At 50.8% G+C, this 19,426-nt stretch overlaps 1 protein-coding gene across 7 annotated transcripts in view; it reads left to right on the top strand.

Moving 5' to 3' along the window:
- Positions 1–599: 599 nt before the first annotated feature.
- Positions 600–19,426, top strand: part of MICAL2 (microtubule associated monooxygenase, calponin and LIM domain containing 2) — a 223,007-nt gene continuing 204,180 nt past the window's right edge. For 5 of the 7 annotated variants that reach the window (XM_045484525.1, XM_045484539.1, XM_045484536.1 and 2 more), the window contains exon 1: positions 901–1,019. Coding sequence is in view for 1 of the 7 variants with exons in the window: in XM_045484531.1 (XP_045340487.1) it covers positions 10,110–10,155 (46 nt within the window). In the remaining 6 variants the exon portion in view is untranslated. Of the gene's footprint in view, positions 1,020–10,036; positions 10,156–19,426 lie in introns of those variants that run through there. The other 2 variants (XM_045484534.1, XM_045484531.1) reach the window with 2 other exon arrangements.

Consider the following 19,426-nt stretch of genomic DNA (forward strand, 5'->3'; position numbering starts at 1 on the left):
TTGATGCCTACCGGGGGCCAAGCCAGTGATAGGCCCTGGGTCTCAGAGGTGACCAAGACATGGCTCCTGCCCCTGGGATCCCTGTTTCGTGATCCCTGCTATACTGGAGAAGTCCTGCACAAGCTATGTGTAGTATTTACTGCTTACAGAGTCGCTTTGCACCCCTCGCTAGGCCCCACGCTGTTCGCACTGTATTTTCTGTGGATGGTGCCCTCTGGAGCTGAGGGGGTCTGGGCAACCCAGGAGCGTGGGCAGAGCAGAGATTAAGGTAGTCATCTGACAGCCAAGAGAACAGGGTGCTTCGGTGATTTTGAGGAAGGTAACACAGGTGGTCTGTACTACCCTCCCTCTTCCCACCAGCTGTATTCGAAGCAAGGCCAGTCCAGGTGAAAGGAAGAGCCTATTAGCTAGCAGGGCGTTTGCGGAAGCCCAGGGTAGTCAAGGAGCAAAGCAAGGAGGGAGGTCCACGACCGTTACAGGAAGTGCCATGCTGCTCCCGCACTTTCAAAAGGGGAAGCTGAGGCTTGCTTTCCACCTGCCCAAACCAAGGAGCAGAGGCCCAGCCCCAGCCTCTTCCTTCACACTAAGGTTCTAGCGCCCAGGTTTTCATCTAGCAGCACCATCGCGCCCTGCCTTCATTGGCCCTCCGCTGGTCTGGGTGGGAGCGCCCGGGGCTCCCCGCGCTGGGGGCAGGCTACAGCCCACGTGCGCCCGCGGCATACGCGGTGACAGCTGGCCCCATGGGGGCGGAGCGGGCGTGGAGCGGGGGTGGGCTCCGCGCCGCACTGCCATTGGCCGCAAGCCTCGGGTCGGGGGCGGGCCGCGCCCCCGGCTGCTCTGTCATTGGCCGCGCCGCCGATGGGGGCGGCTACCAGCCGGGTTGGCCGCGCCGAGCAGAACTGCAGGCGCTAGCCCGGCTAAGCCTGCGCGGGGCTGCCTCGGTGGCTCCCAGCTCCGCGTCCGCGGCTCGAGGCGAACGCAGAAGCTAACCCGAGGCTCGGCGGCCGGCGCGGATCTCGGTAAGGGGGTGGGGTGGGGAACCGGGCTCCAGGGAGGGTGGGCGGGTGGGGACCGTGGGCAGCCGAGCCTGGACTCTGCGCCCTGGCCCGCGCCGGGGAGAGTCAGGTGCGGCCGCAGCATCTCTTGCCTCAAACCCACCCCGCGGGGAGCCCGGCAAGCAGGTGGCACTGCCCCAGGGAGGCCGGGGCTGCCCGATAGGTCTCGGAATCGATTAGAACGCAATTAAAACTTGCCACTCTAGCCCGAACTACCTCTTACTCCTCCCCAACAACCAAACCTTGTAATTCTAAGCCTAGAAAATCCCCAAACGTCAACACAGAGTGGGCGCCACGCGCCAGTAGTACCGCATGCCACCGGGGCAGATCATTCCCAAACTTTGCTTTCCCATAATTTGGGCTCCGCTCTGTTCACGCTCTTTCCCGGCTCTTCACTGGGCACTCCCCTACCCAGCCCCGGTTCTCCTCCCTCCTTAACAACAGGAAGTTAAGTTGGGCCAAATGTCAGTGGCCTGCCTGGCCTCCTGCGGGCTAGGTTTGGGACTGAGTCCCGGGCGGGTGGTGGAGGTGGCCAGGGGGCCGTGGCGCTGTCCTCTCTCTGCCGCATACCCTGCCCCCCTCCCCCGCCCCCTGCAGCCCAGGCGCAGCCCAAGCGCACCCAGGTCCGGGAGCACCCCACCGGGCATCTGCCGCGCCTGCCTTGCTGTTGCCAGACTGGCTCTGAGGGGAAGTGGGGCCTTGCCCGAAGTCCCTGCCACCATTTACCTGGCTTCCAGACTGGAGCGGGTAGGGTTAACTTTATCCTAGGCCGGCCTCCCTCCCGGCAGAGCAAGGAATCGCCTTTGCTGGATGGGGAAGAGGCTTGTTGAAACCAGAGTAAACGTGTGTCTCCTTCCACATTGTTAATTCTGTAACCTGGTTCTTAAGGCCAAGAGAGCTTTTCTTTGGAAGCCTCTCAGGCCTTAGGGGGCGTGAGGTGGCAGTGTGTGGACCCTTTTGCTGTCAGTCCCGCTTTCTCACAATAGTCTTCTGTGGTTTCAGTGAAGGGTGAAGTCACTAACCGGCCCCCTTCTGGGCAGGTCCCTCAGGAAGAAAGCCAGTAGCCGGCTGGCCCTCTGATGTTTATGTGCCCGGGGGCTCTGGCACCTGGGCCAGCTCTGTTTTTGTCTTCTTGGCAGGGGAGGCAAACCCAGGAAGGGGGCCTCAAGTCTCCAGGGAAGCCCCCGATATTCTGAAGACTCTTTTTGCAGTAGGAAGTTGCCTTCAGGCAGAAGGCAGATTTACGAAGTGCCTACTGACAGGTCCTGTCCTGTGGCACTTTTGCAGCAGATTGTGTGGTTGCTCTCCAAAAACTCTGTTTTTCTGTCCTCATTTTAGTCTCAGGTAGGGTAAGTGTCCAAGGTCCCACAGAAAGTGGCTGAGGTAGGATTTGAACCAGGCTCTGCCAGAACTAAACCCAGTGCTCTTCCTGCTGCCCTGTGGCTGTGGAAACTGAGGTGCTACAGAATCACGCCTCCACTGTGTGCCGATTGGAGCCTCGTGGCCTCTGAAAAGATTCTGTCCAAAGATTCGGGGGTTCCTGCTTTGGCAACGCACTTGAACTGACCCTGGTTAACCCAGGTTATTCAGCCTGCAGACAGCTTGCTCAGTCTGTCCTCCAGTCAGGGATGAGTGGCTGGTGTTGGTCAGGCTGAGATGGGGAGGGATTAGCGGCTGGTGTTTGGGTGTTATCTGGGGGGTGAAGGCGGAGAGCCTGCCTCTGCCACTGACTTGGTCTCACCCCTGAGAGTTGGCTCCCGGGACAATCTAGGAGGGCTATTACCTGGAATAACCTCTACCCCAGATCTGATTCTAGTTTTGTTTGTTTTATTTGCCGGGGCGGGGCTGGGGGGCAGTTGTTGAGGTTATGGTTGTAAGATGATTGAGATCCTCAGCTTGAGCATACCTTTCTTGAAAAAAATGACATCACTCTTGTCCCTGACTCCTTCCTTCCTTCAGTCCCAGACATCCCAGGCTTTCTGCTCATCCCTCTCCTTGAAAGAAAATCATGATTAGCCAGATACCAACCAGTTGTACTTTAGTAAAAAGCATCTTATGGACTAAGGTTGGTTTTAGCTGTGGTCATCGGAGGCCCATTCCCAGGAGCTGGAAGGAGCAGAGGAACAGCTGGGTAACCCTCCCTCTGCCTATAATTGGGGCATGTCTTCTCTCCACCCAGGTCCCTACCCTCATCTGGGTGTCTCTCAACCACTGACCTGCCCCTTTCACTGCCTGCTACTGAAGGGTAGAGGTCTTGCCTTGTTGGTGGAGAGCCTTGATTCTGGCCAGAAGTGTAGGGTAGGAAGGCAAGAAGGTTCGCTAATCCTAGAAGCCCTGCCAGGGATAAAAGTATCTGTTGTTTAAAGAGCCAGGGAAGGGAATACTGGGATCGTCCCCATTTTACAGATGAGGAAACTGAGACTGGGGCAAGTTAGAGCTCCTCCTCCCCCCACCCCCCGACCCCCATCGCTTGGCTAGTGAGTAACCAAGCTAGGATTCTGGTCTCCGTCTATATGAATGAGGTTTATGTGGTGAATTAAATACCGAAGAAAGCAGGAAAGCCTGGTGGCTGCGCTCTGTACTCGGAGGGCTGGTATGTGCATCCCCCTTTGCTGTACTTCCTATTCCCCGACTTCTGTTGTAATTATTTGTGAGCAAGTCTTCCACCCCACTAGGACATGGCATTGAAAACACTCACAAAACTTAACCCACTTATTTCCTGGTTCTCCTTTGTTCAGTATTGCCTTAGCCTTTTGTACCGGTTTTCATTAACCTATCCACCATAATGTACTGCAGTCCTCTATTTTAAAATATCCATGAACATTTCCAGACACAAAAGGAGAGAAAATAGTATAATGAGCCCCATCTACTCATTATCTAGCTTCAATCGTCAGCAAGATTATGCCAGGCTGGCTTCATCGCTCCCTTTTCTCCCCTTCTATCCTGAATTAAATTTTTTAATTTATATTTTAAAGTTTATTTATTTATTTTGAGAGAGAAAGAGGGAGAGAGAAAGAGCTTGCACATGTGCAAGCAGGGAAGGGGTAGAGAGAGAGAGGGAGAGAGAAAGAATCCCAAGCAGGCTCCGCACTGTCAGCGAGGGACATCGTGACCTGAGCTGAAATCAGGAGTCGGACGCTTAACCAACTGAGCCACCCAGGTTCCCTTCTTCCTGAAGTATTTGAAAGCCAATCTCTGGTATCCTGTCATTTTGCCCCTATATAATCCAGTATAGATCTATTTTTAAAAGAACGTTTTCTTTCATAACCACACTGCTGCTACTGCATGTAATAAAATTAACAGTACTTTGGTCTTATCTGTCTGTATTCGGATTTCCTTGTCTCAGAAAGGACCTTCACAGTTGGTCTGTTCGAATCAGCATCCAAAGTCTGTATGCTACATTTGGTTGCTAGTCCTTCTATGCCTATTTTAGTCTGGAGCAGTCTCCCCTCCGCCTTTTACCCAGCCGTTACCCTCCATTTTATGTGCCCACCTCCTCCCCCTGGCCACCAAACCCTCTGAGACTGGGATCCACATCTGTGCCGTGCTGGATGCCCTTGTGGCATCCGGGACGGGGCGGAGCCTTGCTGAGCATCCGTCCAGTGGTGTAGCCACTCAGGAAATGCATTTTGAGTGAATGAACCCCGTCCCGGGCTTGTGTGGCTGCCTGTGACTGTGTTTAGATAAGAGGTTTAAAAAAAATAAAAGGACTTGCTTGCGTGTGGAGGTTTCCCCAGCAAGCGTCAGTCTGTAAACCTCGTGAAATAATAGGAGAACTATTTTCTGAGCTCCCTGCACCACTCTGGTTTGTGGTGGGGAGCCCAGACGGCCGCCTTTGTGCCCTGGTCAGCAGTTGGGCTCCCCGGATCATGTGTGAGGCTGACAGGCTCTGAGGTCATTTCTGCCAGGGCTTGGAATCCCTACTTAGTCAGCCGCAGGCACCACTGCATTCTCACCCAGGCACTTGGTGTTCGGGCTGCACAGAGACCTCTGCCCACCTCTGTCTGCACAGCGCTTCCTCTCTGTGCCTTCGCCAGCCGCCTCACCTGCCCCACACCTGGCCAGCTGTGGAGCCTTCTCAAGTCACTCTTCGCCTGCAGCTGGCCGGTTGGGACAGCCAAAGACAGATGCTTGGGACCTTTCAGTGTCTTGTCTGAATTTGTACCACCTTTGGCACCTTTGTGGGAATCCTAATGAAGGACACTGGAGGCTCCGGAGGGAAGGAAAGGTGTGCGTCACTCGTGGATTCCTTGTCGAATCTCCAGATGGTCCGATGCACCCAGCAGGGGCCCCGTCTGCAAACAGCCCTCAGAATGAGGAGGTTTTTCTTCTTCGCATTTTTGTTGTTTTGTTCGTTTTTGTTTTCTTTTTCCCCACATAGACAGTCTTTTCTGCTAGGTGGAAATATAACAAAATTAAAAATTTTTAAGTCCTTTTTTTTTTTTTTTTTTTTGATAACCGTGCGAGAGTCGATTTGTTTCCCTTTATCTTTCGTAGTCTTTTTGGCATTTTCTTCAAATTTTTAACACTAAAAATATTTTATTTTTCTAATGGAAAATCCAAATATATGGGGTTTTTTTTCTTCTTAAAAAAGAGAATTTTCGGGGCACCTGGGTGGTTCAGCTGGTTGAGAGTCTGACTTCAGCTCAGGTCATGATCTCCTGGCTCGTGGGTTCAAGCCCCATGTCAGGCTCTGTGCTCAGACAGGTCAGAGCCTGGAGCCTGTTTCAGATTCTGTGTCTCCCCTTCTCTGCCCCTGCCCCTGCATATTCTCTCTCTCTCTCTCTCTCTCTCTCTCTCTCTCTCAAGAATAAATAAACATTAAAAAAAGTTAAAAAATTTTCTTCAACGTGGATGGGTGGACAAAGTTATACATGCATTTTGTACAGCTATGTGTGTGGAAAAGGTCACAGAGCCATTGGCATTTTGGTATTTGCTTATTTTGTTTTACGACATTATCTTAACATACCTGGGCCGCCTCATTTAGGGAATAAAGCTGGGGCTTAGGAGACAGGCAGCCATAGAACCCACGCAGCCTCACCCTCTCCCATTCTACCTCCCCCCCCTTTCCTTCCTGAGAATTTCATTCTGGTTTCCCTAAAATGAAATCGTTCTAATGTTAGGCTCTGATTTCGACATTTTTATTCAGGGAGGTTGAGATATCAGAGGAACACAAAATAACATGGTTGTTAAGGTAGGCAGGGCAAAGCTTCTGGCCCCAGTGGCCTGTCTTGTCCTCTGGGGAAAGCGCCTGACAGTCAAACACCCTGCTCCCCTCACTTTGGGAGGGGTGGTGGGTGGGAGTGGTGGGGGGGGGGGGAGCTGACCACTCCCTCCACCATTTCTGTTTTCCTCCCTGCATTTTCGCCGGAGGTAGAAAACATGGCTGGTGTGCCCTGATAAGTCTCCTCCTTCCTAAAGCGCTGATCATCTGGTCTCACAAACTCAGAGCTGGCAGGGATGATAGGGGACATGGGCCCTCTGATCACAAACGAACTTTCCCTGCAAGGCTGGATCACCATGGAGTCTGACGTTTGAGACCCTTCCTTCTTTGTCAGCTGTTGAGAAAGTGTCCACCTCTGTGTCCCCTACAAAGAGCCTTTTTGATGGCCAGGTGTGATATCGTTTCTTAAATGCAATTGCTCTGTGCTCTTTACACACCTAGATATTACTGTAGCTCATTCTGGGAAAACCTGGCCTGGCTGTATCTGCATTCCTTCCAAGGCTTGGTCAGATTTCTCTTTGGGGAATACACACGTAAAGGCAGGTCTCAGAATCGGGACTTATTTCCTGCTGGTTTGGGGCTCAGGTTGTTTTCTCCTTTCCGGGCCGTGAGGGATGTGCAGTGCAGATGTCCTTCCTGCTGGCACAAGAGGAGGGTGGCAAAGAGTTGGACAGTGGCTCTTGCTCTCCAACCTGCCACAAGAGAAGGTTTACGGGACGTTTTCGGGCATGAGCTTCTGACATACCCAGTCCAGAAGCCTAGCCACGCCAGAGGCAGGAGTGGGAGTTTAGGAACATCCTGTTCTGGCCTTGCTGCCTAACTATCGATGTGTTAGATACTTCTTTGCTCTCATGACTTTGAAAGGCTGGCCTTGGCTTCTTATCTGAGTGCAGACGGTGACCGGTAAAGATTTGCAGGATCTCGGGGCTTAACTACCGGGGGCCGGGAGAATGAGGTGTCGGTGGGGGGGGGGGCATGAAAAGGTTCTAGAAAAAGCCACTTGGATTTTTGGTCACCAGGAGAGCTGTTGCCTGGAGCAGAGTGGGCCCAGGGCCTGCGGGGGGCTGGCAGAGCTGCTGACCTACCCTGTTGGACAACTGTTCATCCTGGACGAGCAGAAGGGGGTATTGACGTCTTTTGTGTGGAGTTCGTGGCCGCTGTAAAGTCAGAGCGCTGATGGCTCCATGTGTCAGGACAGCTGGGCTTTCGCACAGCTTGATACAAAGGTCAGGAGGCCCCTGCTTGAAGGAGGTAGGGGTCTGATAGCAGATGACAGAGATACAGAAGAGAGGAATAGACAAGGGTATTGGGGAGGCCTCTTTCCAGACTTCAGAGAGAGGACTCGGTGTATCGCTTTCTTCAGGGAGTGTCCTGTGGGGCTTGTGCAACTGGTTGGGGCTGTGGGGGGGAGAGCTCCTCGGCCTTCTGCTGGAGCCGCAGGACATGACTGTTGTGAAGGAAGAGGAGGCTCTGGATGAGATCTCCAGCTTCCTCTGGATTCCAGGTTTGTGGCAGTTGGAGGCCCAGGACTCCTGCTCACTCCGGGTTTCCATCTCCATCTTGGGTGTGTCTGTTATCTTGTACCTGACATCACAGACTCTCTTAAAAAAAATGACTCACCCGCCCACACACAGACACACACAGATGCTCAGCACTCGCCCCCACACACATGAGTACATGATGGTCCCATACTCACTCAGGACAAAGGTAATTCAATGAAAAGTCTCTCTCCCTCCTGCCCTCCAGCCCTCCAGCCCTCAGTCGTCTTGCTCGATGGCATCGGCTGTCGCTAGCCTCCTGTGGACCCCCACAGACAGAATCTAGGTATCTGTTTGTGCCTGTTTCTCCCCTTTGCTCCTCTTTGGACCTGCTGGGAAGCAACCAGGGTATGAAGAGGCAGGGCCCACGGGGCCGCTGAGCCCCAGCGGTTATTTGTATTAGCCGAAGCTTAACTGTTGTCCTTCCCCCTTCCTGTGTCCCCTCTCCCCTTGTGGAATCTCCTTGCGTGTGATTCGTGGGTGTAGAGAGCCTGGACATTGAGAATACACCTCGGGGGCCTGTTCTAGATACAGGTGATACAGGCACAAACAAACCGTCCTGCTAAGACAGATCTGGGTTCGAATCATAGCCATGTGGCCTTGGGCAAGTCCACGAACACTAGTGTATTTGAGTCTATGTAAAGGAGGTCATTATACCCATCTCAAGGGGTAGATGTAGAGATGAAATTGGAATATTTGTGAAGCACCCTGCATAGATAGGTAAGTACTCAAAGGGGTCTTTACTTCCACTTTGAAGGAGCAGCCCATTTTCAGAATGAATGACACCTGCATGGAATCCTCTGGATGGCTTCCTGGAAATCCTCTCCGTGGGCTTCCTGAGCTTTTCTTTCCCTGCAGAAGAGGACTGGCTCTCTATTTTCTATCCAGTTGAGCTCCTCCCCGCCACCTCCTCAAGCCCTGGGGAGTCCAGCCTCTCTGCACCACCTCCTTCTGGGCCCCTCCCCACCCCCACCAGCGAGCAGGATGTTGCTGGCTGCCTGGAGAGGGCTCTGGGCTGTTTATGGTTGCTCTCCAGGGTGTTTATGTTGTGATCTCTTCAGAAGCTCCTAGCATATGTCTGGTTATTGCTGAAACTTCATCTTTATCTTCAGCGCAAGAGAAGAGAGAGGCTATTTTTAAAGATGTTTAATTGGCATGGCTGCACAAAGCGGCCTAGATTGCCTCCAAGCTCTTTCCCCATTTTGAAACCTTCCGATCCAGGCGCAGAGACCTTATATGTCCTGATTTTAGAGCAGCACTTAAATTTGGCAAGCGGTTGTAATCTCTTAAAAAGGTAGGTCAGGGAAGCAAAGGCGACCAGCTGTCTTTTTCCAGGCTGGGACGTGAATGAAAGTAGCATTTCTACGTCCATAGAAACCAACACCTGCCCCCAGCTCTGCCCCTTCCCTCCACCTGTGGTGGCGAAACCCCCTGTCCCCACATGCTGCCTGCCTATTGGCAAGGAGATCTTATCATTACGTTTCCCTTTGGACTCAGGTGGGGCTCAAAGTGAGGAGGGAGTGGAACTAGGGTAGTTTCAAGTGATACCTTCCAGGAGGGAGGGAGAGAAGGAGGGAGGCCGTGAGTCACAGGACCTTGGGATGTCAGACTGGAAGGGCTCTCTGAGGTCATCCAGTTCTCACTCACTCCTGCCACCATGGTTTTTACTTATGGGGAAACTGAGGCTCAGAGGCTTGTTGGTACTGAGCAGAGGCCAGGGAGGGGCCGTTCTTTGCTCAAAGTCACCCAGCCAGGTGGGAGCCAAGTCTGTTCTCCCTCCACCATTTCTGCCAGGCTGTGATCCCTCCTGTGGTTTGTCTTGGGCAGCTTTAATTGCAGTTGGCCTTTCCTTTTGAGGACGGGGCCCCACCCCCTTTCTCAGTTCTGGCATGCTTCGAATTTAGGATGCATACTCTTGCAGCGCTGGCTTGCTCAGTTGCTGGGTACAAGATCTTTCCTTATCAAAAATACCTCCCCCAGAGCCTTGGAGCCTAAAATTCCCACCTTTGTTTTCAGCCCTTGTCTCCAGAGGACCTTTGTTTAAAAAAAAAAAATACATAATTTAACTGGGAAGGATAGTTGACAGATTAGTCGATCTCTGATTAGCTGTCAGCTGAAGGCTGAACCTAAGGAGATGAGTCAGCTGGGAAGAGGTGGGAGGGGGCAATCAGGACTGTAAATAGGACACTGCTAGCGCAGGTGTGGAGCACTCAGGCCAGGGCTCTGGAGCACCGTGTGCGGCTGCCGTGCTGGGGATGCCGTGCTGAATGACAGGTGCGGAGCCCTCATCTAATGCACACAGGTGGCCTAGACAAGCGACTGATGCCCAACCGCCAAGGTAGAGTGTGGAATGTGCTTTGGAGAGCCTCACAGTGTGGGGGAACCAGGGGACGTGGCACTTGGTGGTTGAGATGGGCCTTAGGAAAGAGGATTTCCACAGGCAGAGATAGCCAGTGGTATAGCACACAGAAAGGTGGAAGAGTGAGGCCACGTTAGGGGTGCCGTGTGGTGGCAACACGGGAGCTGCCTTGGGGGGCCGTGGAAGGCTGGAGTCAGGCCAGGCCTCAGTGCTGGGGGTGGGGTACGGGGGTTTGTGCAGGTGTCCAATGCTCGTGGAGCATTGTGGGCCAGCCTCTGAAGTGACCGAGTCTCCCTTGCTTATAGCCTCACAAGCACCTGAGTATCCCCTTCAGGTGGGTGCCGCCTTGGGTTTCTGGCGCACACTTTGAGGTCACTTTCCCGGTGAAGGAGGAAGCTCGGGCATGCAGGTGTGGCTGGCTTGATGTTTCCAGGCAGCTGGAACAGTGGGAGCTTGGCTGACCCCCCAGCCTCTTGCCAGCTGGCCGTGGGGAAGGGGACAGAGGCTGAGCTTCTTCCAACTCCGGTGTTAACCTGGCAGGTGGGAGACACGGCAGTCTGGTGCACTTAAGGCTTTGGCATTCGAGCAGGGCTGCCAGCACCGTTCTCTGCCATAGACGTCTCAGAAACACCCTGGCTGTATGTGATGGGATGAATTGGTCCTGTGAGCAGCAAATGGCATGAGTTTAGTGCCTGTGGGAGCTGTTGATGGGGGTGGCTGGGGGGTGGGGGTAGGGAGCACTGAACCAGCTTTCATCTTTCTTTTCTCTAGTATCAGTGCTACCGATATGAGACCACATTGGTTCATTGGCCTGACTGATCAATTAATTGTTCCATTTATTCATTCTGCGACCAAGACTTCTGGAGTTTCCTTCACGTGAAGCATGTTGCCACACTGGTGGTGGTCTTCAGAGGTGTAAAACCTTTGGCAAGCCCCTTACTTTCTCTGAGCCTCAAGTTTCTCTTCTGTAAGAGGGGAGTGATAATATCCACCTGTCAGAGAGGCTGTGAGGATTATATGGGGCGATGTGCATGGCACACTTCATGGTGCCCGGCACATGGTGGGCGCATTTGGTGGCTCTCCCTTCCTCGAGCCTATTTCTGAATTGGCCCACAGGAGTCTGAGAGCACAGATGTGGGCGGGGCTCCTCTTGGCTTCTGGCCTCCCATTTGGTACTGATCCCTAAGTGGCTTCTACCTTTAAGTAGTAACTTTTTAAGAGAACGGCTCAAAGCACCTGTGCGTGCAGCAAAGAAAGATGGGGGTGCCTTTCTTTCTCTTTCTGGTGACATCTTAGACCTTGGAACCGCAGGGCTGTTCCTTCGGTGCCTGATTTCTCCACTGTGGTGGTCCAGCCTGGGCCTGCACGTCAGAGCTGACCTTGGCCATCTTTGGATGGCTCCCCCGGTCATGTCCTTGATGGCTCCCTGTAGCTTCCAGCATTTGGTCTCAGGCTTCCTTCTTGAAGCCACAGAGAATGAGTCTCCTCTTTCTCTCCACATGTCAGCTCTGCAGATACGGTTTTTAAATCCAATCTGTGATACCACCATTTGGAAGATGTACCACTATTCTGTGTACCTTCAAGAAAGAAAAAGTGCTTCCAATTAAATTGTGGAACACTGCTTTGTGACCATCGGAAACTTTTATATTTACTGAAAGAATCCTTTTAGGCATTAGACATAATTTTATATTCCATAATACTTGCATGTACATACAAAGGAAACATGGGGCATGTGGGTGGCTCAGTCGGTTAAGTGCCCAGTTTCGGCTCAGGTCATGATCTCGCGGTTCGTGGGTTCGAGCCCCGTGTTGGGCTGTGTGCTGACAGCTCAGAGCCTGGAGCCTGCTTCGGATTCTGTGTCGCCCTCTCTCTCTCTGCCCCTCCCCTGCTTGGACTCTCTCTCTCTCTCTCTCTCTCTCTCTCTCTGTCAAAAATAAATAAGCATTAAAACATTTTTAAAGGAAAACAAATTAGTTAAGGCATTTCTAAAATATTTTCAGTTTTGGACTCTGACTCTTGCATTTCACTTTTTGACTCTGCCATCTTTGTGGCTCTTTTGATACATTATTATATTTTGGTAAAGTGATGATCCATTTCTTAATCTTAATTGGATGTTAAGGGGCTGTAAGATACATTCTGCTTTCAGACATTTTATAATTGAAGAATGTGCATCTGAATGCACATCTTCTAATTAGTCAAACATGATATTTAAAGGCAGCCCTCTTACTTTCTCTGGAATCTTCTTCCATATTAACAATCTGTGGTGTGGGTTCAGTTCTTTTTACCTTCCCTGTGGTTCTCCTCTGAGCAAACTCCCATTTGTTCATATTCTTCTAATACACTGAAGGTAGTGCCCACGCCGTATATGGTATTCATGGTGTGGTATGACCACAGCAGAGGAAGGGAGCCATCACCTTCTTAGTTCAGGCCATTCTATTTCTATTAATGCAGCCCAAGATTGCATGAACTTTTCTAGAAGCTACATCACACCATTGACTCACTGACATTACCGCAGACTAGATCTTTCTAACGTGTGGTATTGGTAAGCAGCATCACCTCTGTCCTAAACGTGTGTGGCTTTAGAATTTAAATACACAGCCTCCTATTTTGTTCCCATCTGATTCAGAACAGCCATTTCTGTTAAATTTCAACTTGTTAATTTCAGGGCAACCATGTTTCTTTGGGCTTTTTCAGGATCCTATTTGAGTATACCTTCTATAGCACATTACCAAAAAAAAAAAAAAAAAAATTAAAAAAGGCAGGGAGCCAGGGTGGCTCAGTTGGTTGAGCATCCGATTTCGGCTCGGGTCATGATCTCACGGTTCTTGTGTTTGAGCCCCGCGTCCGGCTCTGTGCTGACAGCTCGGAGCCTGGAGCCTGCTTCAGATTCTGTGTCTCTCTCTCTCTCTTTGCCCCTCCCTTTCTCACACTTTCTCTCTCTCTCTCTCTTTCTCAAAAATGAATAAACATTAAAAAAAATAATAATGATAAAAACTATGCCTTCTGTAGCATCACCCACATCCTGATAAATTGCTTATCAGGAGAGAGCCCTCTGGCACACTACTAGAGACCTCTCCCCTCAGACATTAAATCTTTGATCAGCTTGCTTGGGGAACGGCAGTGTGGTCTGCCCCTTTCCAAAGAAGTCTCTTTACTGCTTTTCTGACCTCTGGCCAGATGTCTTCTTGAATCTGGATATGCCACGTCCATTGGCAATTTTCCATCTCCCACCAAGTATCCTATCACAGAAGGAAGTGAACTCTGGTTGACATCACATAGTCTCAGTTCCCAGAGGGCCCCCAGACTGCTTTCCTGTGTCCCCAGGCTGCCCCACAGTGATGCAGTAGGAAGTGCATCTGTCTCATCTGCAAGAGTTTCCAGCAGTCACTGACAGTATCTAAATGTGTGTATTTTAAAAACCAAGCTCATCCCTGATCTGAGCTCCCTTTGTCATCTCCGTGTTGATCTGTACTTGTCAGTCTAAAGACCCCTCTTTTTGAGAGGGGCCTCTATGCATTTGGAGTGGAAGCCAAGGTCAGACTTCCCGGGGCCCCTTTATGTCCCTGGACCTCTTGGTTCAAGATGACCCACATGCCTTCTTGCCCTCTGCCCTCTGCCGTGTGGCCACAGCTCATCCCAGTCTTGCCTCCTCCGGCTGACACGGGGCCAGGCCTCGCATCACTGTCTCTTAAGGTCTTCTTGGTTATGCATCCTTCATCCAGTGATGGGATGTGGGCCTTTTGACAAGCGGCCTTGTCTAGGCTTCCCTCTGCAACCACATGGCTTCTATTCTGCAACACTTCATATAGCAGTTACCTATGCGCCAAGCTCTGGTATAAGGGCTTTGTAAATATAAACTCATTTAATTCTAGTGCCAACCCCACCAGGTGAATATTGTCATCCTCCCCGCCCCCCACTTACCAGTGAGGAAATTAAGGCGCAGAAGGGTTAATTGACTTGCTCAAGATTTCACAAGGGAAAAGGGGGGAGTTAGAATCTAGCCAGTTTGTTCCCAGAGTCTAGCTCCCATTCTCTATGGTGAGCTTCCTGCTTCCCCTTCCTAAAAGGCCCTCCTCCTCTCCTCCTCCTCCTGCTTCCTTCCCTTCCCTGCTCCAGACAGCACCCCTCTCCCTCTCCACTCCACTGCAGAACTAGAACTGTAATTCAGAGTCTGAATCATTGACTTCCTCGATCTCAGGTCCTAGAGCCCTTGCATTCTCCCAGCCATGTGAAGTCTGTTTTCTTCCCCTTCTTGGTCTCTCTCCAATTTCAGAGGAAATGATTGCTTTTCCTCCACAGTTCCTGTGTCCTCCTGGTCACTAACCCATTCTGCTATTGTTGTGGGGATTAGATTAGTCCTGTTTCTATGGATACTTCTTTTCTCTTCTGGAAGGTGAGGCCAGTCAGAGACTTCAGCCAGTGGGGCTTCCACACTTCCCTGTGGTGGTTCCCCTCTCCCCCCCACAAACCACCAGAGCTCATCTCTGGCTGACCTGAGATCCTATCAGCAACTGACCTTTAGGTGCTCATGGGGACCTTCCCGTTATGCCCCAGTTCTTCTCTGAGCACACCTGTATCCTGCAGAATATTTTCCTCTTTGTTTCATGCATCTTTTTTTTGTTACATAGAGATTCTCTATCTCCCCATCCCAAATCTGTTCCTTTAAGAGATAAAAGCTGGGCACTGAGAAATGTGTGTCCTTTGCCATCAGTTACGTAAAGAAAAGAATAAATATTTATATTTGTGTGTATACACGTAAACGTTGTCAGGGATGAGACACAGGCAACTAATAATGGTGGTTCCCTGGTTCAGAGTGGGGACAGGAGTAGATGCGGTAGAAGGGACACATTTCCTGTATACTTTTCTGTGTTTAGATTTAAAAAAAATTTTTTTAATGTTTATTTTTGAAAGGGGGGAGGGGCAGAGAGAGGAGGCAGGGACAGAGGATCCAAAGCAGGTTCCATGCTGTCAGCACAAAGCCTGATGTGGGGCTCAAACCCACAAACTATGACATCATGTCCTGAGCCGAAGTTGGATGCTCAACCGACTGAGCCACCCAGGCACCCCATGTTTCGATTTTTTTCAATGTATTTACTATCCAAAATTAAAAACCGAAAAACAAAATAAAACAAAAAAGCCCACAGATAATCTGGGACCCCTGCTCTGCAAACTGTGGAAAGCGTGTGACTCACCTGGTTGAGTCAGTGCTCTGCCTCCCGCTACCACACTGGCCTCCGTGCCTCAGGTGCGCACCGGGCTAGTGACAGCCTGTTCACCTTACAGGGGGGATGGAAGGGGACCCTCTTTTAGAGACTGGCACATGGAGGGCCTGCAGTAAACAGCCTCCTCCCTGACTCTCTTCTTCAAATCTCGGAAGTAACTTGAGACTTTGCCGCCTCTCATAATCACAGTTTACTAAGAGCTGGTGCTCAGCAGGTGCACCTGGGCCTCAAGTGTTGGTTTTCTTTTTCTTTTTTGTTTAAAATTTTATTTATTTCTAAGAGAGGGCAGAAGGGCAGAGAGAGAGGGGGACAGAGGATCTGAAGTGGGCTCTGTGATGACGGCAGAGAGCTTGAACTCACAAACCGTGAGACCATGACCTGAGCCGAAATCAGATGCTCAACCCACTAAGCCACCCAGGCGCCCCTCAAGTGTTGGTTTTCTGCTGTGACTCACCTAAAAACTCGCACCATGGTGTTTTTTTCCCTCCTGTTGAATTCCAGTATTTGAGGAAATTGAAACACTCTGAATGTCTGGGTTTGTCTCCAAGAACTATGCACGTTCCTTTTCCAGACCTGCAGGACTTTACAGACCATTTCCTTTCCCATCATATTCCTCTGCCCAGCTCAGGGGGGTATAATTAGAATGGGTCTAACACCCTGTGAAAACACAAGCCCACGACTGGATTTGCAGATAACCAAAGTCAGAGCAGACCCTGAAGACAAAATGTAGGGCACTGGGAGTAGCCAGTCCAGGCACCTGTAACTGAGGAAATGACCTGATTGGGAAGGTGATTTGTTTACCTTGGGCAGTTAATGGCAAAGCATGCTTTGAGCATCTACTGTGTACCCCAGACCCCGTGCTATGGGGATGGCAATGTGGGTAGGGCCCAGCCTCACCTCCCAAAGCATTCACCACACACTTGGGAAAACAAGTCCTACATATTCAAAAAAATTAAGTAGGAGATTTTGGTAATGGTTCAGATCATAGAAGGCAAATCACAAGGTAGTTCGTGACTAATTCCATATGACTGGTAGAGATAGCAGTGGGTATGGGGAGTGCTCTCTAGGGGCTGGAGAAGGTCTAGAAAGCTTTGAAAGGAAGGAGGGAGGTCGGGGAGAGGAGGAGGCTGCATTGGATCTGGATCTAGAGGGGTCCAGCACTGATGGGTACATGGGAGGAAGAAGAGAGCATTTCTAGTGAATGTAGCAGCTTGGGAAGATGAGAAATGGCTTGGTTTGAAGGTGAGCAGAAGGAGATGAGGCTGGGCAGAGGCATGTGGCCTTCAGGCCTTCAGTATGCAGGGATAGAGGGAGTGTGTGTGTGTGTGTGTGTGTGTGCACGCACGTGCTCCAGTCCAAGTTCAGAATAGGGATAGGAGGATACGGGCCCAGGGTCTCTTAGGGAACTCTTGTAAATCCTAGGGGGAATGACGAAGAATTGGTTGACGGCCGTACATCTTAATCTTAAGCAGAGGTCTATAGCCTGTGCTCCAGAAATGTCCTCAGGAGCAGAAAAGGAAGTCAGAGGAATGCTAGCCATTCCCCCACCATTGTTCTATTTGAACATTTTTCTTCTTAGGCATGTTAAATGTCTGGCCATTCAGCAGGTATTTATGAGTTCTTATTCTGGGCCAGAAGCTGTTCTAGGTGCTATGGTTACAGAAGGGCAAGAGAAAGGTAAAATCCCTTGCCACATAGACCTTCTGTTCTGGGAGAGGGGGAGGGACCATAAACAATCGGGTTATGTATGGGGCCAGGTGATAAGGTGGAGGTAGAGCCCTAAGCAGGTAAAAAGATAGGATGTGCTGGGGGCAGGTGGAGGGAAGCAGTTGAGGGGAGGACTGGAATTTTAAATGGGGTGGTCCCTGACTTGCCCTGCCCCTGGGACTTAAAAGGCAGCAAAAGAGAGGTGTGGGGCCAAAGGGAAGGAGACCAAGCCAGATCCTGCAGGATCTTGAGTCCCAGCTGATCCTCTTCCACCCACTGGTGGCTTCGGCTCTAGGCAGCAGGGAGCCTTTGAGTGTGCTTGAGCAGAGGAGTGCCATGTATGGTAAGATATCCCTGATGACTTCGTAGAGGATGGGATATAGGGGGCTCCAGCAGAGAGGCTGGGCAGGAGGCTGAGATTCCAGATGACCAGTGGAAAAAAAAGCCCACTAGTTTCACACCTCTGACTTTAGTACAGTGGGGCAGGGCTAGGAAGTAAGAGCCGTGGGGCAGGGGTGAGGGGGATAGCAGGTACTGGCAGAAGGGGGGTGATGGCAGAGTTTAGGTTGGAGGGGGAATGATGAGAAATGCACTGAAGTGTTCTCAGAATTTAGGGCATGGGGTCACTTCAACATTCTTGCTGTGACTTTTCTTTATTTTAGAATAATACAGTGCTTAAGAGCGTGGGCTCTGGGTTTGACTCCTGCCTAAGTGACCTTGGAAAAGTTACTTAACCTCTCTGTGCTTCAAGCCCCACACCTGTAAAATGAAGATAAAGAAGTATTTACCTTATAGGTGCATTTTTGACAGGATGAAATCGGCTACTGAATGTAGAATGCTTGGAACATTACCTGGGGTACAGGAAGTACCATGCAGAAGGTGATTTTCCGGTGGAAATCCTTTGTAAAGTCATTTATTCAACCGCTGCTTCTGTGTCTACGGTGTGCCAGGTGCTGCACTAGCCATGCTATCTTATTTCATCTTTGCAACAACTGCCCGAGATAAGCATTGTCAACCACATCTTGTAGATGAGCAAGCTGAGGCTCAGAGACACTACGATCTGCCCAAGGTCACACAGCCAATAAGTAGCAGAGCCAGGATTTGAGAGGTTTCCCTCCCCCCACCCCCCACCATCTGACATTGAAGTACCTTTTATAAGAACCGTTATCCCAGGAGTGATCTGTTACGTAAATGTATACTGACATATAGGCTACATCAGTCTCCCTTGGTATGTGGTGCTGACATGGAGCCTTGGGGAATAAAGAGGCATGGCCAACTCCCCAGGTCCGCCAGGGGCCACGTCAGAGGTGAGACCCTGGGCCGGAAGTCAGAGTTGCACATGGGTGAGTAAAAGTTAGCACCTTCCCCCAGTGACTCATCCTCACAGGCCTTATCAGAGCTTTTCAGCCGCCTGGAGAGTCTGTCTGAGACCTGTCTTGGTTGACTCAGCCCCTGGTGTGCTGGAGGAGCAGAGTCTGATGGGTTTAAATCCCAGCTCCACCACCCCTCAGCCATGTGAGACAGAGATAGGAGGGAATTTCTCTGTGTCTCAGTTGTGTTCTCTGCAAACCCTTGTAGGGATTTTGTGAGAGTTAAATTAGGTTGGCCGTGCAAAGACTCAGAACTCCCTGGCCCCAGCAAGCCCTAAGAGTTAGCATTATGTGAATTATTATCTTATAATGTTATAAAAGTCTCCTGTGACCTCTGAGACCAGAATAAAATGTCCCATCCCCTCTGGATGATCCCTCCAATCACATTTTGTTTTGCCTTGTTATGTAAATGTGAGTGTAGGTCTTTGCCAGACCGTGAGTGCTTGAGACCAGGGAATAGGTCTTCGTGGTTTTTGTTGTTGTTTGTTTGTTTGTTTGTTTGTTTGTTTTTAAATCCCTGGAGACTTGTTCCTTGTCCTAGATGATGTTGAAGGAAGTTTGCCAAATGGAAAGGGTTCCTAGTTTTCCACTTGCCTCACAGCTGCTTACTCTGACCTGCAGACGCCACTTCCCAGGATTATGGACAATGTCTGATATTTCGAAGGGTGCTTTATGGTTGGCCAAGCACATTCACATTCATGCTTTATCCAGTCTTCAGCGTTATTCCCTGTGACCATTGACTCTTATCCCCATTTAATGGTTAAGGAGACCGAGCCTCTGCAGGGTTGGGTAATCTGTCCACAGACTCTCAGGCAGAAGGTAACAGAACAGGTGTCTCCCTGCCCATCCCAGGAAGCCTTGGTCTGGAGGCTTATATTGACCAAGCCTCTCCATGAATTCCCCTGTGCCTTCTCCTGAGGAGAGCTGGGAGGAGAACTTTACACAGTTTCC

This window comes from Leopardus geoffroyi, chromosome D1 (genome assembly GCF_018350155.1).
Source record: "Leopardus geoffroyi isolate Oge1 chromosome D1, O.geoffroyi_Oge1_pat1.0, whole genome shotgun sequence".
NCBI classification, from domain to species: domain Eukaryota; kingdom Metazoa; phylum Chordata; class Mammalia; order Carnivora; family Felidae; genus Leopardus; species Leopardus geoffroyi.